The sequence below is a fragment of the Ruditapes philippinarum genome, unplaced genomic scaffold (assembly GCF_026571515.1).
Source record: "Ruditapes philippinarum isolate M1 unplaced genomic scaffold, ASM2657151v2 ctg5629_1_1_1_1, whole genome shotgun sequence".
In the NCBI taxonomy this organism is placed as follows: domain Eukaryota; kingdom Metazoa; phylum Mollusca; class Bivalvia; order Venerida; family Veneridae; genus Ruditapes; species Ruditapes philippinarum.
Window position 1 is genome coordinate 48,435 of NW_026861484.1, and position 17,002 is coordinate 65,436.

At 31.1% G+C, this 17,002-nt stretch overlaps 2 protein-coding genes across 2 annotated transcripts; both read right to left on the reverse strand.

Annotated features, from left to right (window-relative positions):
• Positions 1–7,233: 7,233 nt before the first annotated feature.
• LOC132715781 (uncharacterized) lies at positions 7,234–11,666 on the reverse strand. The gene is made up of 5 exons (XM_060698847.1): positions 11,415–11,666; positions 10,430–10,595; positions 9,911–10,068; positions 8,973–9,098; positions 7,234–8,702 (listed from the first exon to the last, which is right to left on the reverse strand). The coding sequence occupies exons 1-5, from the start codon at positions 11,527–11,529 to the stop codon at positions 8,149–8,151; spliced, it is 1,119 nt and encodes a 372-aa protein (XP_060554830.1). The 5' UTR covers positions 11,530–11,666; the 3' UTR covers positions 7,234–8,148.
• A 252-nt stretch (positions 11,667–11,918) lies between these two features.
• Positions 11,919–15,961, reverse strand: LOC132715782 (uncharacterized). The gene is made up of 4 exons (XM_060698848.1): positions 15,480–15,961; positions 12,848–12,997; positions 12,472–12,646; positions 11,919–11,946 (listed from the first exon to the last, which is right to left on the reverse strand). Exons 1-4 carry the CDS (start codon positions 15,790–15,792, stop codon positions 11,919–11,921), a joined length of 666 nt encoding a protein of 221 aa, XP_060554831.1. The 5' UTR covers positions 15,793–15,961.
• Positions 15,962–17,002: the final 1,041 nt, after the last annotated feature.

Here is a 17,002-nt window from a genome sequence, read left to right on the forward strand (position 1 = left end):
TTCTTTTATTGTAGTAAATATTCTGAATAAATACAAAAGACTTTGTTTCAAATGTCAAAATGTCCGTTTAATTTTGTTCTTAAATACAAATAAAAAGACATCAAAAATTATCTACCAAAAAATTTATTAATATTTAATTTTTTTTCAAGAAGGTTTTTAAAAAAAAAATTAAAAAGTAAATTGGCAATTTTGGTATTATTTTTTAATAAGATGTTTGAAAATTTAAAATTTTAATTTAAAAACCTATGGGAAACTAAATTGTTCCCAAATTTGTGCAAAACCATTGGGGTAATTTAGTAGTTTTTTGTATAAAATTTCCATTAAAAACAGAAATTTTTCCTTTGTTTAAATGTTTGAATTTTTCATTTTTTCGCCGGGGGTAAAGGGAAAAAAATAGAACAAAGCCAAAAAATAAAAATTTTAGGCTCCGTTTTTTGGGAGACGTTTTTTTGGGCAATAATTAAATGTTCTTTGGGCTTTTGACAACCCTTTATTTTTAAAAAATTTGTTGGGAAAAAAGAATTGTTAAAAATTTCCTCATTTTAAACTGTTCCAAATTATACGCCTCGATGAAAACAGATAACCAACGATTACATGTGAACAAGCATGTTTTTTTCACATGTCAGAAAACGAAATTGGAAACATTTTTATTAAGTTTAAGATATAGTTAACTAACTCCACTTCCATTTACTTGTCCAATCATTTCATCCACGTGCGAAACCCGAGCTCCAGGACGTTATGTGGAAGCGTTTGTTGCCCCGTACTTGTTGTACCCAGGTCTCTCTCTGGCTTACAATTTTCTTTACAGAAGGTGATAAACCTTAATCAATTTTTTTTTAATTAAAATTATTTAAGTATGTAAACATATTTAAATATTGTGACCATTATCAATAACAAAACAAAATAAATTTGATAACTATAATTATACATCAGTATAGGTTTTTAAAAATTGTTAAAATGTTTTTGAGGGGAAAATTAACAGAAAAAATACTTTTAATTTTTGGGTTGAAGGATAAAAACGAAATTTTATTAAAATTTTTACATGGGTACCCCTTTTTTAAAATGTTTTTGTTTTACACCCCCAATTTAAAAACCGCCCAAGAATAAAAAAAATTTTTGCCCCAACAAAGGAAAAATAATTAAAAAATTTTCTGCCCAAAAATGCCCTTTTTTTAAACAATTTTTTAAAAAAATCTTTTTTAGATTGAAAAAAATTCTTTACTCTTATGTTTTAACCCTTTGGGAGTTTATTTTAAAACCCCCCCCAATTTAATTTTTTTTTCAATTACACATTAACAAAGGATGTTTGGGGGGGGGGTCAAAAAATGTTGATGTTGATTTCCCAAAAAAGAGACTAGGTTTGTGATATATATTTTAGATAAAAATTAATGCTTAGGATTTGGGCCTTTGTTTTTCCCTTTAATAAATTAAAAAGGGTATTGGTTTTAACCCAAAATTACTAGATTCCCCCCCTCTTTCATCTTTTTTTTGAAAAAAACCCTTACAAAACTAACAAAATTGGATGTTTAGAAGAGGGCAACCCAAAATGAAGCAAAATTTTACCCCCCCGTATAAGATATAAGACAGTTTACAAAACAATAAATTTTGGGTTTCTTCATATTGTTCTGTTTCGTTTTTGTTGCAGCATTTTTGAAAACATTTATTGTGTTTATTTTGGAAAAAAAATCTTGTTTGGACTTTTATAAAATTTTGAAAAAAAGTAATTTTTTTTTATTTTTAAAATCTATAAAAAACAAAAAAAGATAGGGGCCCGTTTTTGTTTTTCCCCTTGCTAAACCAAGCAAAAAGGGTTTAAAAAGAAAAAATATTGGTAATTTTTTTCTTGGGGGAAACGTTATCAGGCCGATAAAGTCTGGTTTGTTTTTTTGTTTTTCACATGAAGCGTGAATTGTTACCCTTAAAAGTATTTATCTTTACATGACATTTTTCTTTAATTTTCTAAAAAACTCACCTCACGACCCTCTCCTTTTTATGTCCGTTTAAAATTAAAATTTTAAATTTTTTTATTTAAAAGTTTCCTGAAATTTAAATTTTAGAAAAAAAATTTTCCCGGGGGCCTGGGAAATTTTAAAAAAAGATTTATGGCTATTTTAAATATTTGTTTGCAGAATCAAAAAACACAAGTGGCCCTTCAAGCAACCCGGTTTTAATTTTAAGGGAAATTTCGTTGCAAAATTTTGGGGAAAAATAAATAATTTTTTAAAAAATCGGTTTTTAAAAAGTTTTTAAAACCAAAAAAGTAAAGACATCCTATTAAGAAATACGGGAATTTAAGGAAAATTGTTTTTTTTTTTGTTTTTAATTTTCCCCAAATTTAATAGTCATAAACCTTGTTTTTTCCCTCCAAAATGAATTTTTTTATTTTACATTATTCAGAAAATTCTAAAAATCTTTAAAGAGCAATCAATTTAAAAATCGAAAACTTTCGAAGAAAGATTATTATCAAACCGAAAGGAATGTGAATGTTAAGATTAAAAAGTTTTGTAAAAGTATTAAGATAAAAAGTTTTGTAAAACTATAAGAGAAGATGCAAAGTCATTAATAGCTGTCAAAATGATTATCTGTCTTGGAATCTAAAGCTCGATTTATTTCACGCCACTTCTGCTTACAGTACAAAAAGAATTGTCATTTTAATAGCAGTCTCCAAAATAGGTGATGTGATACCAGTTTCTAGACATCCTATTACAGAATAAATTGTATATCATATTTTGGGAACACGGTATTTTAGAATACATTTTATGTGTTTGACCTATGCTTTATAAATTGGTCGTAATTGAATGCTTCGTTAGAATCAAACAAAATATGATAACACGTGAACACGTGAACATGTCTGCCATTCGAAATAAGTTGAATCCTAATTTGAAACTTTACGTGAAACACTTACACTTGCTATTGAAATGTAATGACATTAACAAACAATAGACATGAAAAATGTTGTTTTTATTCAAATAATGATTTTAAAATCTATCGAGTAAATATATACATATTGATCACAGACGCTTGGGGTTATGTGCGTGGCTCCCCTTCTTGATCCGCACTTGTATACACCATGCCTATTTTTATCGTGCAAACCGTACGTCAAAATATTTTTGCATATTATTACGACCTGGTCACATGTCTTGAACATAAAACATGTTTTCCGCTATTTTAACCACGTTTAAAAAAGTCCCTAGAATATCATAATTTCATGAAGATAACAACGTACGCTTTCCTTTGATGTGAGATGACTGGAATGAGTTTCGGCACTGTTTTGCGCTTTCATTTCCATGCCGAGAACCAAAACCCCGCAGCGGTTACTTCCCCTAATCAGTACAGAAACCAAATCAAGAAGACTGACGGAAAGGGCCGAGTAGTTGCGATTGAATTTCTTTTTCCCAGCGATTTTCCCGCTGTAATTTACGGGAAACATTCCAGTGGTCATGAATTCGTAAAGAAGCATGTGACTCAGTTATGAAAATATAATTAAATGTGCAAAGCTTGGAAGAAAGGTACGATCTGATAATAACATGCAGTTATTTATTAAAGGAATATATGCATCGACTGATTTACACCAGAAATAAATGGCATGCGATGACATAAATACCTGAAATATATGTAGGTCAGTTGTGTTTACATTTCGAAGCTTGGTATCTTCAGGAAATTGAAGCGTTGGAAAAAAATTGACTTTTTTAAAACGTTATGAAATTCTATTCAAACTTGTTCATGTGTTAGACACTTAACCGTCTCATACTAATATAAACACAAATTTAAAACTTATTCTTGTAATAAACAATACTTTTAGTTTTTAATATTCAGGGGCGGAGAAGGGCGGGGTCCATACTCCAAGTGTCTGTGATATTGATTGTATGACTCGCTGTTCAAAATAAACCACTAAATTGTAATGTTCGAAAACCATTGAAAACTGAATATCAAATAAATTCAGATATTTTCTAAATGTTTTCTTTTCTTATTGACATTCTGTAAAGCTTTTACTAACTTAAGTCACCTATCCAAACAACGGAAAGTTATTACAAAGAAGTACTTTATAATTTAGAACTGACTTTTGTTTTTATTATTGTCGTTTTTGATAATCTTACTGTTCTGGAAATTGTTTAGTATAAATCAGCTTTGTTTAAGAAAGAGCCATAATGAATGTGCATATTTTAAAATCAACTTGAATGTTTCTTCGTGTTGTTAAATGCCTTTTGCAATTTGAAATGCAATTGTCAATAATCGTAGCTCAAGACGGAGTAATTAAAAGGTCACAAAATATTAAAGAATATATTTTTAAACATTGTTTATCCTTTAAGTGATTGCTGTTTTTTCTGTAGAATAACTTGACCTGACTGATTCCATTGCAATATGAAATTTATTCAACTTATCTTGCCACAATATTGCATGTATATACATCGTGGGAAGTAGATAGCCCCTGATTTACAAACGCCAAGGAATAAATGACTGATATCTGTTTAAACTAAGGTAGTGGGGAATGTTTACCATTAACATACGCTTAGGAATAAAATTTTGATATCTGTTTGAATCTAGCAGTGAAAAATCGTTATCTTCGGAACCTTACGGCTTTTCTAAAATGTATGAACAACTATCTAAACTCATACACTTTCGAAATAGCCTTTATATCAAACTTAATGAGATTATGTCAGATGGAAAAAAACAAATGTGAACTTACAGTTATACATTGTTTCAGGAACATTATGAAAACTTAAGATATCCTGTGCAAATATCATTTTTTAATAAAAATATTAAGTTTGAAAATTGTTGCTAAGTGATTGTTAAAACTAATTTATTTAAACAAAATGCATGATAAATTGTATAAAAGATATCAACATTGACGTAAAATGTACCAATTGAACAGCTTCTCGACAAAGACTCTCAGCAGTTTCAAGAAATACTACATCAAACAATACATTTCAATGTTGCAAATATCATTCTTGTCGTGTTTTATCGAATAGGACCATCGTTAAGAATTTAAGGAAGATATAAATCTCTTGAAAAATATCTTTATGTAATTGATAATTATTTAAAGACTAATTTTGTTGGCATTTTAATTAAATCACTTATTTACCAACATATACATGATAATCTGGAAACATGATAGCGATTCAAAGAAAGTACTCGAAAACACTTGAAATATAACTTGATTATCTCGTTAGAAAAGTTAAGTTTTTTATAGGTATTTGCTGGCATAAAAATATTTCACAATCATCCTAGGGTATGTATCAAATTCAACAGCGTATTACATTTGTATATCTTAAACTAAATGAATGATTAAGTACATAGAAGAAATGAAATATCATTGTCGGACAAAAATAGATTTATGTTATTCATAAATTTCGCACCGAAGATAAAGATTTATTTTTCATTTGAGTTCCTGATTCCTGTAACAAGTCGTTAAAAGTTATATATACCACGGTATCTAGAACAAACTTGTGTTTGAAAACGGAATTTTAAAGTATGTTAAAACTGATTAAAGCGATACCAATATTGCTTTAAAATAAAATAACAAAAATCGAAAGAAAACAACTTTAAAGGCTTATAAAATTAAATGTTGTAATACTTTTATTGAAAACTTTGTATGGCACAATCAATAAATTATAAATTGAAATGAAGAGGATTGAAGCAATTCTTTTTTTGTGTGAAGAATGTCAAAGAGCGAACCTGTTTCCTTCTGTGTAAACTATATCTTTTACAAATTAATTTCTTACCATGTTAACAGTCTTTCCAATTCTCACATCGTTTCCGATAATAAAACATACATTTTTTTCAATTTAAGATTGAACTAAATTTTAATTGAGCGGATAAAAAATTCAAATATAACAGTGCGGTGTAGCCATTAATGAACATTTGTGGTTCTACTCAGGTGTCCGTTTGTGTCTTTGCTGTGATACTCAGTAGTAATTACCATTTTCTCCGACTTATCCCATATGGTTTGATTCAGCGTTGAAAGGCAAATGACCATTAGACGCAATGTCCGATATTACTTGCTTGGGAGAGCCAGGCATGAGGTTAGAATCATTGTGAGCTAGCCGTGTCTGATAACGGTTTTGCAGTTTATTTCAGATCAGAATTTTGTTACATTTTGCAAGACGTTAATGATAATGGAACTTGTTCGCTAATCGATTACATGCTACACAGTTAATCCATTGGATGTATGTGGAGTTTTCTCCATCACAACCATTATTTTTAGGACATGAGATGACATTCTGAAACGTGACATAGCTATTCTGTACGTTTTCTATACCAACAATAACGAAATACATGTTATTGAAAGTGTTGTAAAAAAGGACTCTTGAAGAATTACTGATTCGGGCACTTCAATGTGTCTCTAACTGTCTGGCTAAATACATTAAGAAATATATTTACTTGAACACCTCGGTTCTACCATACATTGTCGAAACCTAGCCTAGACAATAACGACCGTACTTTCGAAACCCACTTTACTTTTCTACTGTTATTTTAATAATCTGCTTTTAATAGCAATAAAGCCAGTTCAGTTCTGACATACACGATATCAACCAATATTTAATTTATTGAGCATAATTTAAATCTGCCTATGTACAAAATCATTTTGAGTCGGTATCAAAACACCAATTAAGATTTTAATAGAATGCAATAAAAAGTTCCTTCTAATTGTATACCTTTTGTAAAAGCCCCAGGCCTCTGAGGAATAACACAAAATTGGTAAAATCAATTTATAAAAAAATCTAAGTGGTGTTTTACATAAAGATTTGTAAACAAATATACATATCTATTCATTTTGTATATTGTGTTAAAAATATATATAGACGGTGCCGACACGGTCGTAATGATTTATCTTAATGTCTTGGATATTAATTTAAGATATATTATGCATGCTCACCCTTGAGTAACATTTTTTAATCATAAATAACAGAAACGTATTGAAATCATTGAAATAGATAAATACAGAAATTCTTACTGAATATGTCTTATTTGAATTAAAGAATGAATAAACTGTATATGGGAAGCTGCATTCCTTATTACAGATCAAGTAAAATTTAGGTTTTTCTATAGAAAGATTTCAGTAGAAGTTTAAACAGAACTTACATACTTTGTAATAAATATCAAATTTGAGCATATCCTAGCTGTAACTATATCTAGATTAAACGATATGTAACTTTTTAATAAGAAAAATATGGCAAATAGATAAAAAACCAACACAAATTTTAATATCAAAACATGTTTCGGTTTATTAACATCATCATTATATAATAATGACGTAAACGTACGTTACTGTAAAGAAATCACTAACAATTCAATATCAAATATGAGCATGAACGTAGTATATAAGACATAAAGGCATCAGACTCATTACCAAATAAAACCAAAATAAAAAGCACACGGGTGACCTCGCTTTACTATATCTAACTTTTGAAGCCAGACATATGTCCGCAAAGCACTATATAAATCATCTGAAAATATTGGAAAAAAACAACAACAACAAAAAAAGAGAGAAAAGAAAAGAAACAAAAGAGAAAAGAAAAGAAACAAAACAAAAACAAAAACTTTAAAAGGTACATACTAAAAAATTCTTCAAAACAAACTTTTTTTTAGTTCCTAAAAGTAAACAGCTGATAGATTCAGGTGTTTATTACAATGCAACTCTTACACTTAATATTTGTTTTGTTCAAAATTTTATGCAAACACCTCCCCTTTAGGTGGAGAAAACGTGTTAACGCGTTCCACCATATCAAATCTCGGTTAAATACAGACAGTTGCACAGTGCATTTTTTGTATACGGAGATAAGAAAACATTGTCTTTCCGTTTGAAGAAAAAATGTAAATAAAAAGAAATTTAAAATAGGTCCTTCAGTGTAAGCTGATGTATGTGAATATTTTTATGTATTTTTATTGTCGACTTCAAAATCAATCGTGTCATTCCACAGTAAATCATGCGCCTTATTCAAAATCATATTAGGCAATCGAGTAAACAAAGACTGATGGCTACGTGTATATTGTAAGTATCTTGGCTGTATAAAGAAGCGAATTCCTATTATAGGTTTGTGACAAGTTTGCATAATCGCCATTCTTGCATACATATTTTTGAAATGTTAACCAAATTATTGAAGGTCTTGTATGGTAACAACGCTTTCTGATTGATTTTATGGGACATCACTGCGGTCTGTATTGACTTTGATACGGCATAAAGCTTCCAGTTTGATTTGGCAGAATTACTGACGCTTGCTGATAAGGTTGGGTATTCATGTGTGGATTACCTATAACTACTGCTTGTTCTGGTGCAGGTTGTATGCTGCCGTGCATATAAAGAACAGGCATAGCCTGTTGTTGTTGAGGGTATTGGAAACTACCCGTCTGATTTTGAATGATTGTATTTGGCTGCTGAAATTCATTGCCGCCAACTTGGTAAGCGACCGTTTCAGATCTGGTGTCATTATTTTGAAAACCGCCATTGCTGTTTGTCGATGCTCCCGGCTGCTGTTGTAACGTTGTGTTTACGACAGTGGTCTTTCTGTTCCTTTTACTAATAAATCCTTCATTGGTTTGGTTCAATGCGAGAACGGCGTTGGCTTGAAATTTGGACGGTAAAGTTTTGTTTTGTATCAATACAAGAACAGTCAATGTGACAGATGATGACAGAAGTAACATACCACCACCATAATAGAATAGTTTCTTCCAATTATCATCATCGTCATCTTCAATATCACCTTAAAAAGTCATGAAAAAGAACTGTACAATAAAAGCCAAAAATATTACATTTCAGTTAAAATATACATAACTAATTGCTGTAAACAACATTTAATCTTCTTTGTATTTCTATTTACAAAATATGTATGAAAACAACACTTGTGATTACTCATGATTCTTGCCAACATAATCAAAAGTGTTTTTATTTATTATTGAAAACAGAACTAAATGAGCTTAAATTCATTCTAGAAAATAACCTGTCAATTGTATCTCTATATAAGCCGGCTTACCTCCAATTACATTTGTAATAACACCACCAAGACCAACAAACATCAGGATAAGTCCTTCAACAATTCGCACATTTTCCCTTCCAAACTCTTCCGGGACAGCATCATCTCGTAAACCTTCGCAAAATGCTGATAGAGAAAAAGCATTACAGAATTTTTGACGATTAAGAATAGTTTATTGATATTGTGTTTAAGACGTGTACTGCTTTTGATCATTTTAAGTAGAAGTGTCACATTTATCCGTTTTAACGGGTACGGTCGGTTTTTAGCTAAAAACAGTTAGAAAATGCAATAACCGGTAACCGAGGTTAATATTTGACAAAAGAGCAAAAAAGTTACTAATTGATTCTTAATATTACCTTAAGTAGGTTTTTTTTAAACAAAATATGACAATTGTTTGTATTTTGGTTGTACTCAACAATGAATTTTTCCGCGATCTAATCGTATACGGTACGACCCTAGCGGAAAATAGTCACTCCATATTCGGATATGTATTGTAATCATTTTGAGTACAACAAAATACGAACAAAATACGAACAAAAACATAAAAAACAAAGTCTAAGGATTTTATTAGTACGGTCGTAAAAACGTTTAACACGGTTATTACGTTGACGTTTAAACGGTTAGCATTTTCTCTAACCGTGACACTCCTTATTTTAAGTACTCAATATTACTCTGTATCTATCGCTGTAACAAACACACATCAAGTAAAGTCACATGGCCAGAAGAATAAAGACCGACAGTTCTTCAAGTGTGTTAAAGCATAATTACTTGAGATTTTTATGGAATTTTATGGCTATGTTTATTTGGAGTGAGTATCACGTCATCGGAAACATTGCTCAAAGAGCAAAGTTTGATACCATTCTATGTTTAATCAGTGATGAATAAGATACATATTTAAAAGTAATGATGTCATCGCAATCGAAGAATATGCCCCTTACCATACAAAGCAGCAAACAGGATACTAAATGGTAAGAAGTACCAAAAGTTAACTGCTTTAGGCGCTATAAAGCAACCAATAGACATACTAATTGCTGCCACAAATAAAATACCAAACACTATTTTCATACGGTCTGCCTTCAACGTTCGCATATGCAATCTGAAAATAAATATAAACAAAGAGATAACTTAAAGTGTGACTGCATAAAAATGATGATTTGGTAATTTTATATACATGTTTTGCCCTGATTATTTTCATCTTAAAGTAGATTCTCATAATGATTATGATAATGATGATGATGATGATGATGTTTATGATGATTATTTAGGATATCGATGAATGATGGAGATTCTTTCAAACTTTATTTGGTTTAAACATATTTATTTAAGCTCGATTGCGAAACAAGTTCTTGCAACTTATATTAATCACTTTCGAGTCCGCTTCCTAGAACCAACCAGTACTGGTGTCAAAACTTTATTTATTCTATCAAGGCTGATGTGTCTATTAAAATTGTACAAACCGGCTCTCTTCCTCATAGTAAACTTTCTTGAATATCCATGCTAAAAATATTCCCAATAGTTGTCCGAAGGTCGGACTTAATGCGTACACGAGATTCTTTCCTAAGTTTTTGTCTATCCCCAAGTGTTCAGACATTGAGGTGATTTGACCTTGAGGCGTTTCAATGCCTAAAATATATAATAGAACTTTTTCTTCACTACCAGAAATGACAGAAACCTTGTTAAAACGATCAGTACAGATCTGAGAGCATTTTTGTCCATGAAAAACAACTGATAACCGAGACAAATAAAGAATAAGCTTGCTCACCAAACTCACTTTTCATACTTATTACAGATTACGGCTAGTTTAAGCATAAATTGTATCATAGTTTGGAGACCTTTCTGTTGAAAATGTGTCAGGGTTAAATCGTATACATATACATGCACAGTGCGTTAACTGGAGTGCGGGTATTAGTTACCCGCACTCCAGAGCATGCCCATTGATTGGATCTTTTTTGCTGGGGTTTACATATTGTGACGGCAGAGAAAGGGAAAGCGACAGAAATGTCATATTCAGATGTTCGTTCATTGGTTCATTTTGCCGGGGTTTCATATTGTGACAACAGGGAACGTGTTTTTATGTTTGACTATGATACAAAAGAGAAAGAACACCAAAACACTCGGCAATCTGATTAATACTCGGGGGCTACGCCCCCTCGTATAAATCAGATAGCCTCGTGTTTCGGTGCTTTTTCTATTACGTATATAGTCTATCTATAATGTTGGAAACTTAGTTACCTTCTAGGCTTCAACAATGTATATCGTCTTTATGTTCACCTTAGAACAAACGACGAATAGAGTGTTATCAATTAAAGAGAATTGTGTGTTTTAATCCAGTTTTAACTAATAGCTACTAGTATATATAAAACTTAATGTGCTTTGCATTTATTGCCTACGTTGAACATTGTAATGACTTCAAATAAATCATATGATAAATAAAAGAATTACCCCATTGGTAAAAGAAATATATAGCACATATTGACCAAAATAGTGCGTTCTTAAGAATTTGTTTACTTCCAACACCAAGGATCCTTGCAACAAATGTTCCTGTACCATCTTTCATGTTCAGTTTAAGTTCCTGTAGCGTTAAGCCAAGCAATCCAATTCCGATGCATAACCCTGTGCTGCCCCTTAAAATATAAAGGTTAAATCTGATCTTTTTACAAGACTAGTACATTCAGCTATAAGTGGTGAAACAAAACAACCTTTCTTATTACGGTGTCTTTATATCAAAAGTTATAAATAAAGATATTTTTATCAATGTGTATTCATTTTATAACTATACACATACATTTAATTAGGAAACAAAATATTTTGGTACTTCATGTACTTAGCGATGGTTTAAACGCGCATGCGCTATCCAATTCAAGACATTCTACCGTTTCAAGATAATTAAATATAAACTGAGAAATATTTGACTTCATCCCAAAAATGAACTAAATAATTATTGTACTAAATTTGTTCCAATGTGGTAGTTTTCCTGTTTATAAATAAGCAATTGACTGATCAATAGCTTGCCTTATTATATTCATGCTCAAACAGACGACCAGTGGTCCATGGTTCAAGATAATGAAGCGCGATTATCTTGCTGACCAAGAATTCAGGGTCAATTCTGTGTTCAAAATTGAATATCTTAAAAGGCTAGCTCTAAGGTCAATAATTAAATTTAAATAGGCAAGCGATATTGAGACATCATTAAATAAATATGAGATATATCTTTCTGTCACGTAAGGAGTTGATACTTTGTTTAAGGTAAATATAAATATAGTGTGCGTACCGTATAAAGAGCGAGTGTTTTTTTTAAGTAAATGTTACGTTAGCACCGAAGTCGGATCATTCGGTATTCGCTCGTTTCATGAATTTACAGGGCTTTTAAATATTCAATTTAAAAGGCTCTTGAACAATGTTTATCAAATCATTCTGACCTAATTTCGTAGCTATATATTCATTGAAATGCATTTTTACGTTTGTACGTTTGTGTACATATACATTTTTACAAAAGTACCTTAAATTAGCCCTCCAATTATTGTTAGGTGAACCTATTATTATTATGAGAATAAAGATAATCTGTCCAGCATATGTCCCAAGTCTTGATAGCAATAACGCTTTCATTCTCTTTGTTGTGAAATATTCTAACACTGGGATCAATGCGCCTAGTTTGATGAAGCTCGTGCCTATTGCTGAAAAGCCAAAATATAGAAATTGTTACTATGAAACGATAATCAATCAATCAATCAATCAACAGGATCGAAAAGTTAATTACCGATCAGTCAGTTTTTTCGACAATTATAGAACATCATGTAAATGTCTGTTAACAAATGAAAATTAAAAAGTTTTCACTAAAATTGTAATGAGTTTCGTTTCATTAGAATTGAACTCACATGCGGGTCCATAAAGAAAGAATTTTACAGCGTCTTCGGTATCATCTTCAAGATAAGATAGTATGAAAACGGTTACCATGACGATACCGGCTCCAATACAAACTGTTGCCCGATAACCAAAATGAATCATAACAACTGCACCCATTGGAGCTGTGAAAAAATGAAAACATACAATTTAATAACCGCTCACAACTTGTATAGAAAAATACGCCAATCTATTTAGTATTACTTTTTCTTCATCTTAAATAACCTGTATAATAGTTGTTGTATTATTTTGGATTGGGTCATTTATTATAACTCCAACTAGCTGGCTGCCCTCCTTCGACATTTTCCATAAAAAATTGTAACCATTGACATGCGCGTTCTGCTCTGGCCTTTGTTACAAACATGGTGACCGTCTTAATGGATTTGTTATATAAACATAATTCCATACTTTCCAAGATATTCAAATCTGCAATGCATTGTTAAGCGAGTATATTTTTATGATTTTATCTGTAATTTAATTTAAACAATTAAGATGAAAACATGTATAATCAATTTATATCACATATATGTATATGTGTGTGCGGATTGTGAATTATTATACGATTTTTTAATTCCCCTCCATTTAAGGTTATTTTTATTTTCTTTTTCATATTCCTATTTATGGTGGCATATTTCTGCCACCAGATAACCTGATAACTAACTAGTAAATTAAGAGGTTAACTAGTTAAGTATTTATGTAATTAGTTAACCTATTAATTAACTAGTTAATTAAGAGGTTAACTAGTTACGTAACTATTTAACCTCTTAATATTAAGCTGACAATAAGGGATGGCAGTTGCGGGCACAAACATGCATTTATTTCCCGTTATGATCTTTTCTTTTTTGAAAAGATTAACTAGTTACGTAACTAGTTAACCTGATAACTAACTAGTTAATTAAGAGGTTAACTAGTTACGTAACTAGTTAACCTCTTAATTAACAAGTTAATTATCAGGTTATCTGGTGGCAGAAATATGCCACCATAAAAATGCCTACTCTTCCTATCTTATTAGATTTACGAATGAATTGTAATATTTTTTTATGCAAATGGCGAACTTATAAAAAGGGGAGGCAATCAAATTTACTATAAAGTACATTTCCGTCACAATATAAGGTAGTCTTAATAGACAAAACACATTTAAATTATCCAGGTTAAGACGCGAACTTTATAACATTACGCGAGGGGTAGTTTCCAGAGTTATATACTACAGTATATGATATCGTATTTAAGGTTTATAGATCAATAACAGAGTTTTATTTTTTTTAAATTTTTGAGTCAGTGCACAGCCATTGTATAAAGTGTATAAAATCTAAACAGCTGTGTACTAGACTATTTTTACCATACAGTCTCATGGTTATTTACAAAATTGGGAGGTGCTGGCTACAGATTACCCATAATGTCACAAAGACACTCCATATTGTATATATCCCTTTGCCTCTCGCCCCGTGTTGTATTTATTATCTTTTTCTGTTACCCCTATAATTGTACATAAAACCTAGTATATTTAATATAGTATACGTAAACCCGTGTCCCATATGGAGCAATACGATTTTCACGGATTCACTCAAGCATGAGATTTTCTTAAATAAGTTACAAAAAGACTATCTCATCAAATTATGGGTAACCAAGTTATTATTATAAGCCATATTTTGGACTAAGTATTTTTTGCATTCTTCTATGAATTGTTTTAATTATTATGTGTAATATCTGAATACATAATAATTTATATACCATGAGACAGTGATCAACAGATAGGCCTTTTCCACCATATTTTATCTATTAAATTTTTTTTATAAATAAATTTAAGAAATTTTTTTTATAAAAAATTTGAAGACGAGAAAAACGCGTATACATTGGAATGCAACGGGCACCTGCTAAATCTCTATCCCGTCCGCGCGACAAACTTGTCAATAAAGTTCAATCCAAAACATGCAGGAATTTAAACGAAATCGGGTTGACCTTTTAATTTTTAAACAACAAATTTTAGACCAATGAGGACAAAAGAGGCAATCATCTCCTAACGACTCAAAATCATTCTTATAAAGCGGGCGTTCGGTAGAACTTACAAAATTTACAATAAATTCTGCTAATTACAAACATTTCATTAATCATATGCATCCTAATGTATGCGTAAATGATATATAATATAGAAGTCAACAATATACATAAAAAGCCCACATTGAATCGAACAAGAACGTTCCTGGCATGCCTTTATCGCATGTTAGTATGCGAATTCTGCAAGTTTTACATGTAAATACTGTAAGTATCTTTTAATCGTTGACCTGTTATAAAAGAAGGTACAATTTATTAACGTCTTGGCCATTTTAAAATAAGAACTTTTAACAATTAATTTTAGAACCTACAAACTTAGAATGGGATTATCCCATCTTCCTCCCCACGTAGAGACGACCCTGTTATGGGAGATATGGTATGCACATAATACATGTACAGATATAACATTTAGTAAACATACAATTTAGGTCATAAATGGAGTATATGCTTGCCCATATGGTTTCTTACCGCTGGCGAGGGTAAACAAACCCAAACACACACACACACACGCACGCACGCACGCACGCACGCACACACACACAAATGCAAACTTACCATACAGATTAACAAGTGCCATGAACTGTAATGAAATTTCTACTTGTGCATCTTCGTCAGTTCCGGTATCAGACGACATTTTGTCGTCAATAATAGAGAAGACTATCAACAACTCCATAATGCTTAGCAACCCATTTATCAACGCGCATGAAAGAACTATTAACCAAGCTCGATGTCCTCCATTTGGCGGGTTTTCGAAAGTGGCGCTCTCTGCAGGCGGTTCGAGCTCAAGAGCTCCATCTCCAACTCCAACAGTTACAGGCTCGTCTGCTACTCTGTTATGCAACGTCACGACATTATTGTGTCTTAACATTTCTGTGTATGGATTAATATTGAAAATTTGACAATTCCTTGAAGTTCATCTATTAATTATAAATTGAAAATTAGTCACGTTGTCCGAAAATGTGATGACAAAAGTAAGGTTTTGCCTCCGTATTATACTTATGTGTACAAACAAACAGACCCTGCTTTCCCTAATGTTATAGTACTTTTGCGTGCAGGTACACTACTCAATCGACAAGTTTTTAGTCTACGTAAACCCTTCAGTATATTACTTGTCTTAACAAAGTTATATCCATTTAAGCGTAGAATAATTGTGCGCTTTTTGTTATTTTGGATTGAATAGTTGGAGTAAATAACCGACGATCAATCATGAATCGGGTATTTATGTCCTTTTTTTAAAGTGACTCCTCAGCAGGCTTGGGTAATATTGTAATGCAGTAAGAATGCATTACTTTTCTTGAGAGTAATGCACTGTAATGATACTGCATGCCAATTTGCATTACTTTAATGGTACTGGAATGCAAAATTCAGGTAAGGAAGGTGCATTACTAAGCATTCATTTGCATTGCTTCATTAAACCTACTACATCATATATGGTATGGATGACCCAAGGAACACAAGATAAGTTTTAAGATGGACTTTATCAGTTAAATAAAATATAAAATCATGAAAAATCGACCAATGTAACCAATTTGATATTTTATACACCTTTATACCAACCATAACCCTTATGCAAGATAAAATTACTATTTGACACTTGCCTTTGTTTGACCATTGGACACATTATCACTTTTTGGAGTTTAAATTTTTACACTGATTATCATAAAATGCATAGTCACTATTACTGACTTATAATACAGTTATAAGTTAACTTAAAAAAAACAATTTTATTTTAATTCAGTTTGGTTGTATTTTTATTTAAAGGTAAGGTATTTTTATTTAAAGGTAAAACACAGAGATGAATATCTTGAGTAGTCTATAAAGAAGGCAATTAATTAAGCAAAAATCACAACATTTGTGGAAGAATCCTTTTCTATGGTGGCATATTTCTGCCACCAGATAAATTGATAACTAACTAGTTAATAAAGAGGTTAACTAGTTACGTAACTAGTTAACCTCTTAATAAACTAGTTAGTTATCAGATTATCTGGTGACAGAAATATGTCACCATTCTTTTCAACTTCAAAAGTATATACTCCAAACAACCCTAAGCAGATAAAAGCCATAAAAACTTTAATTTC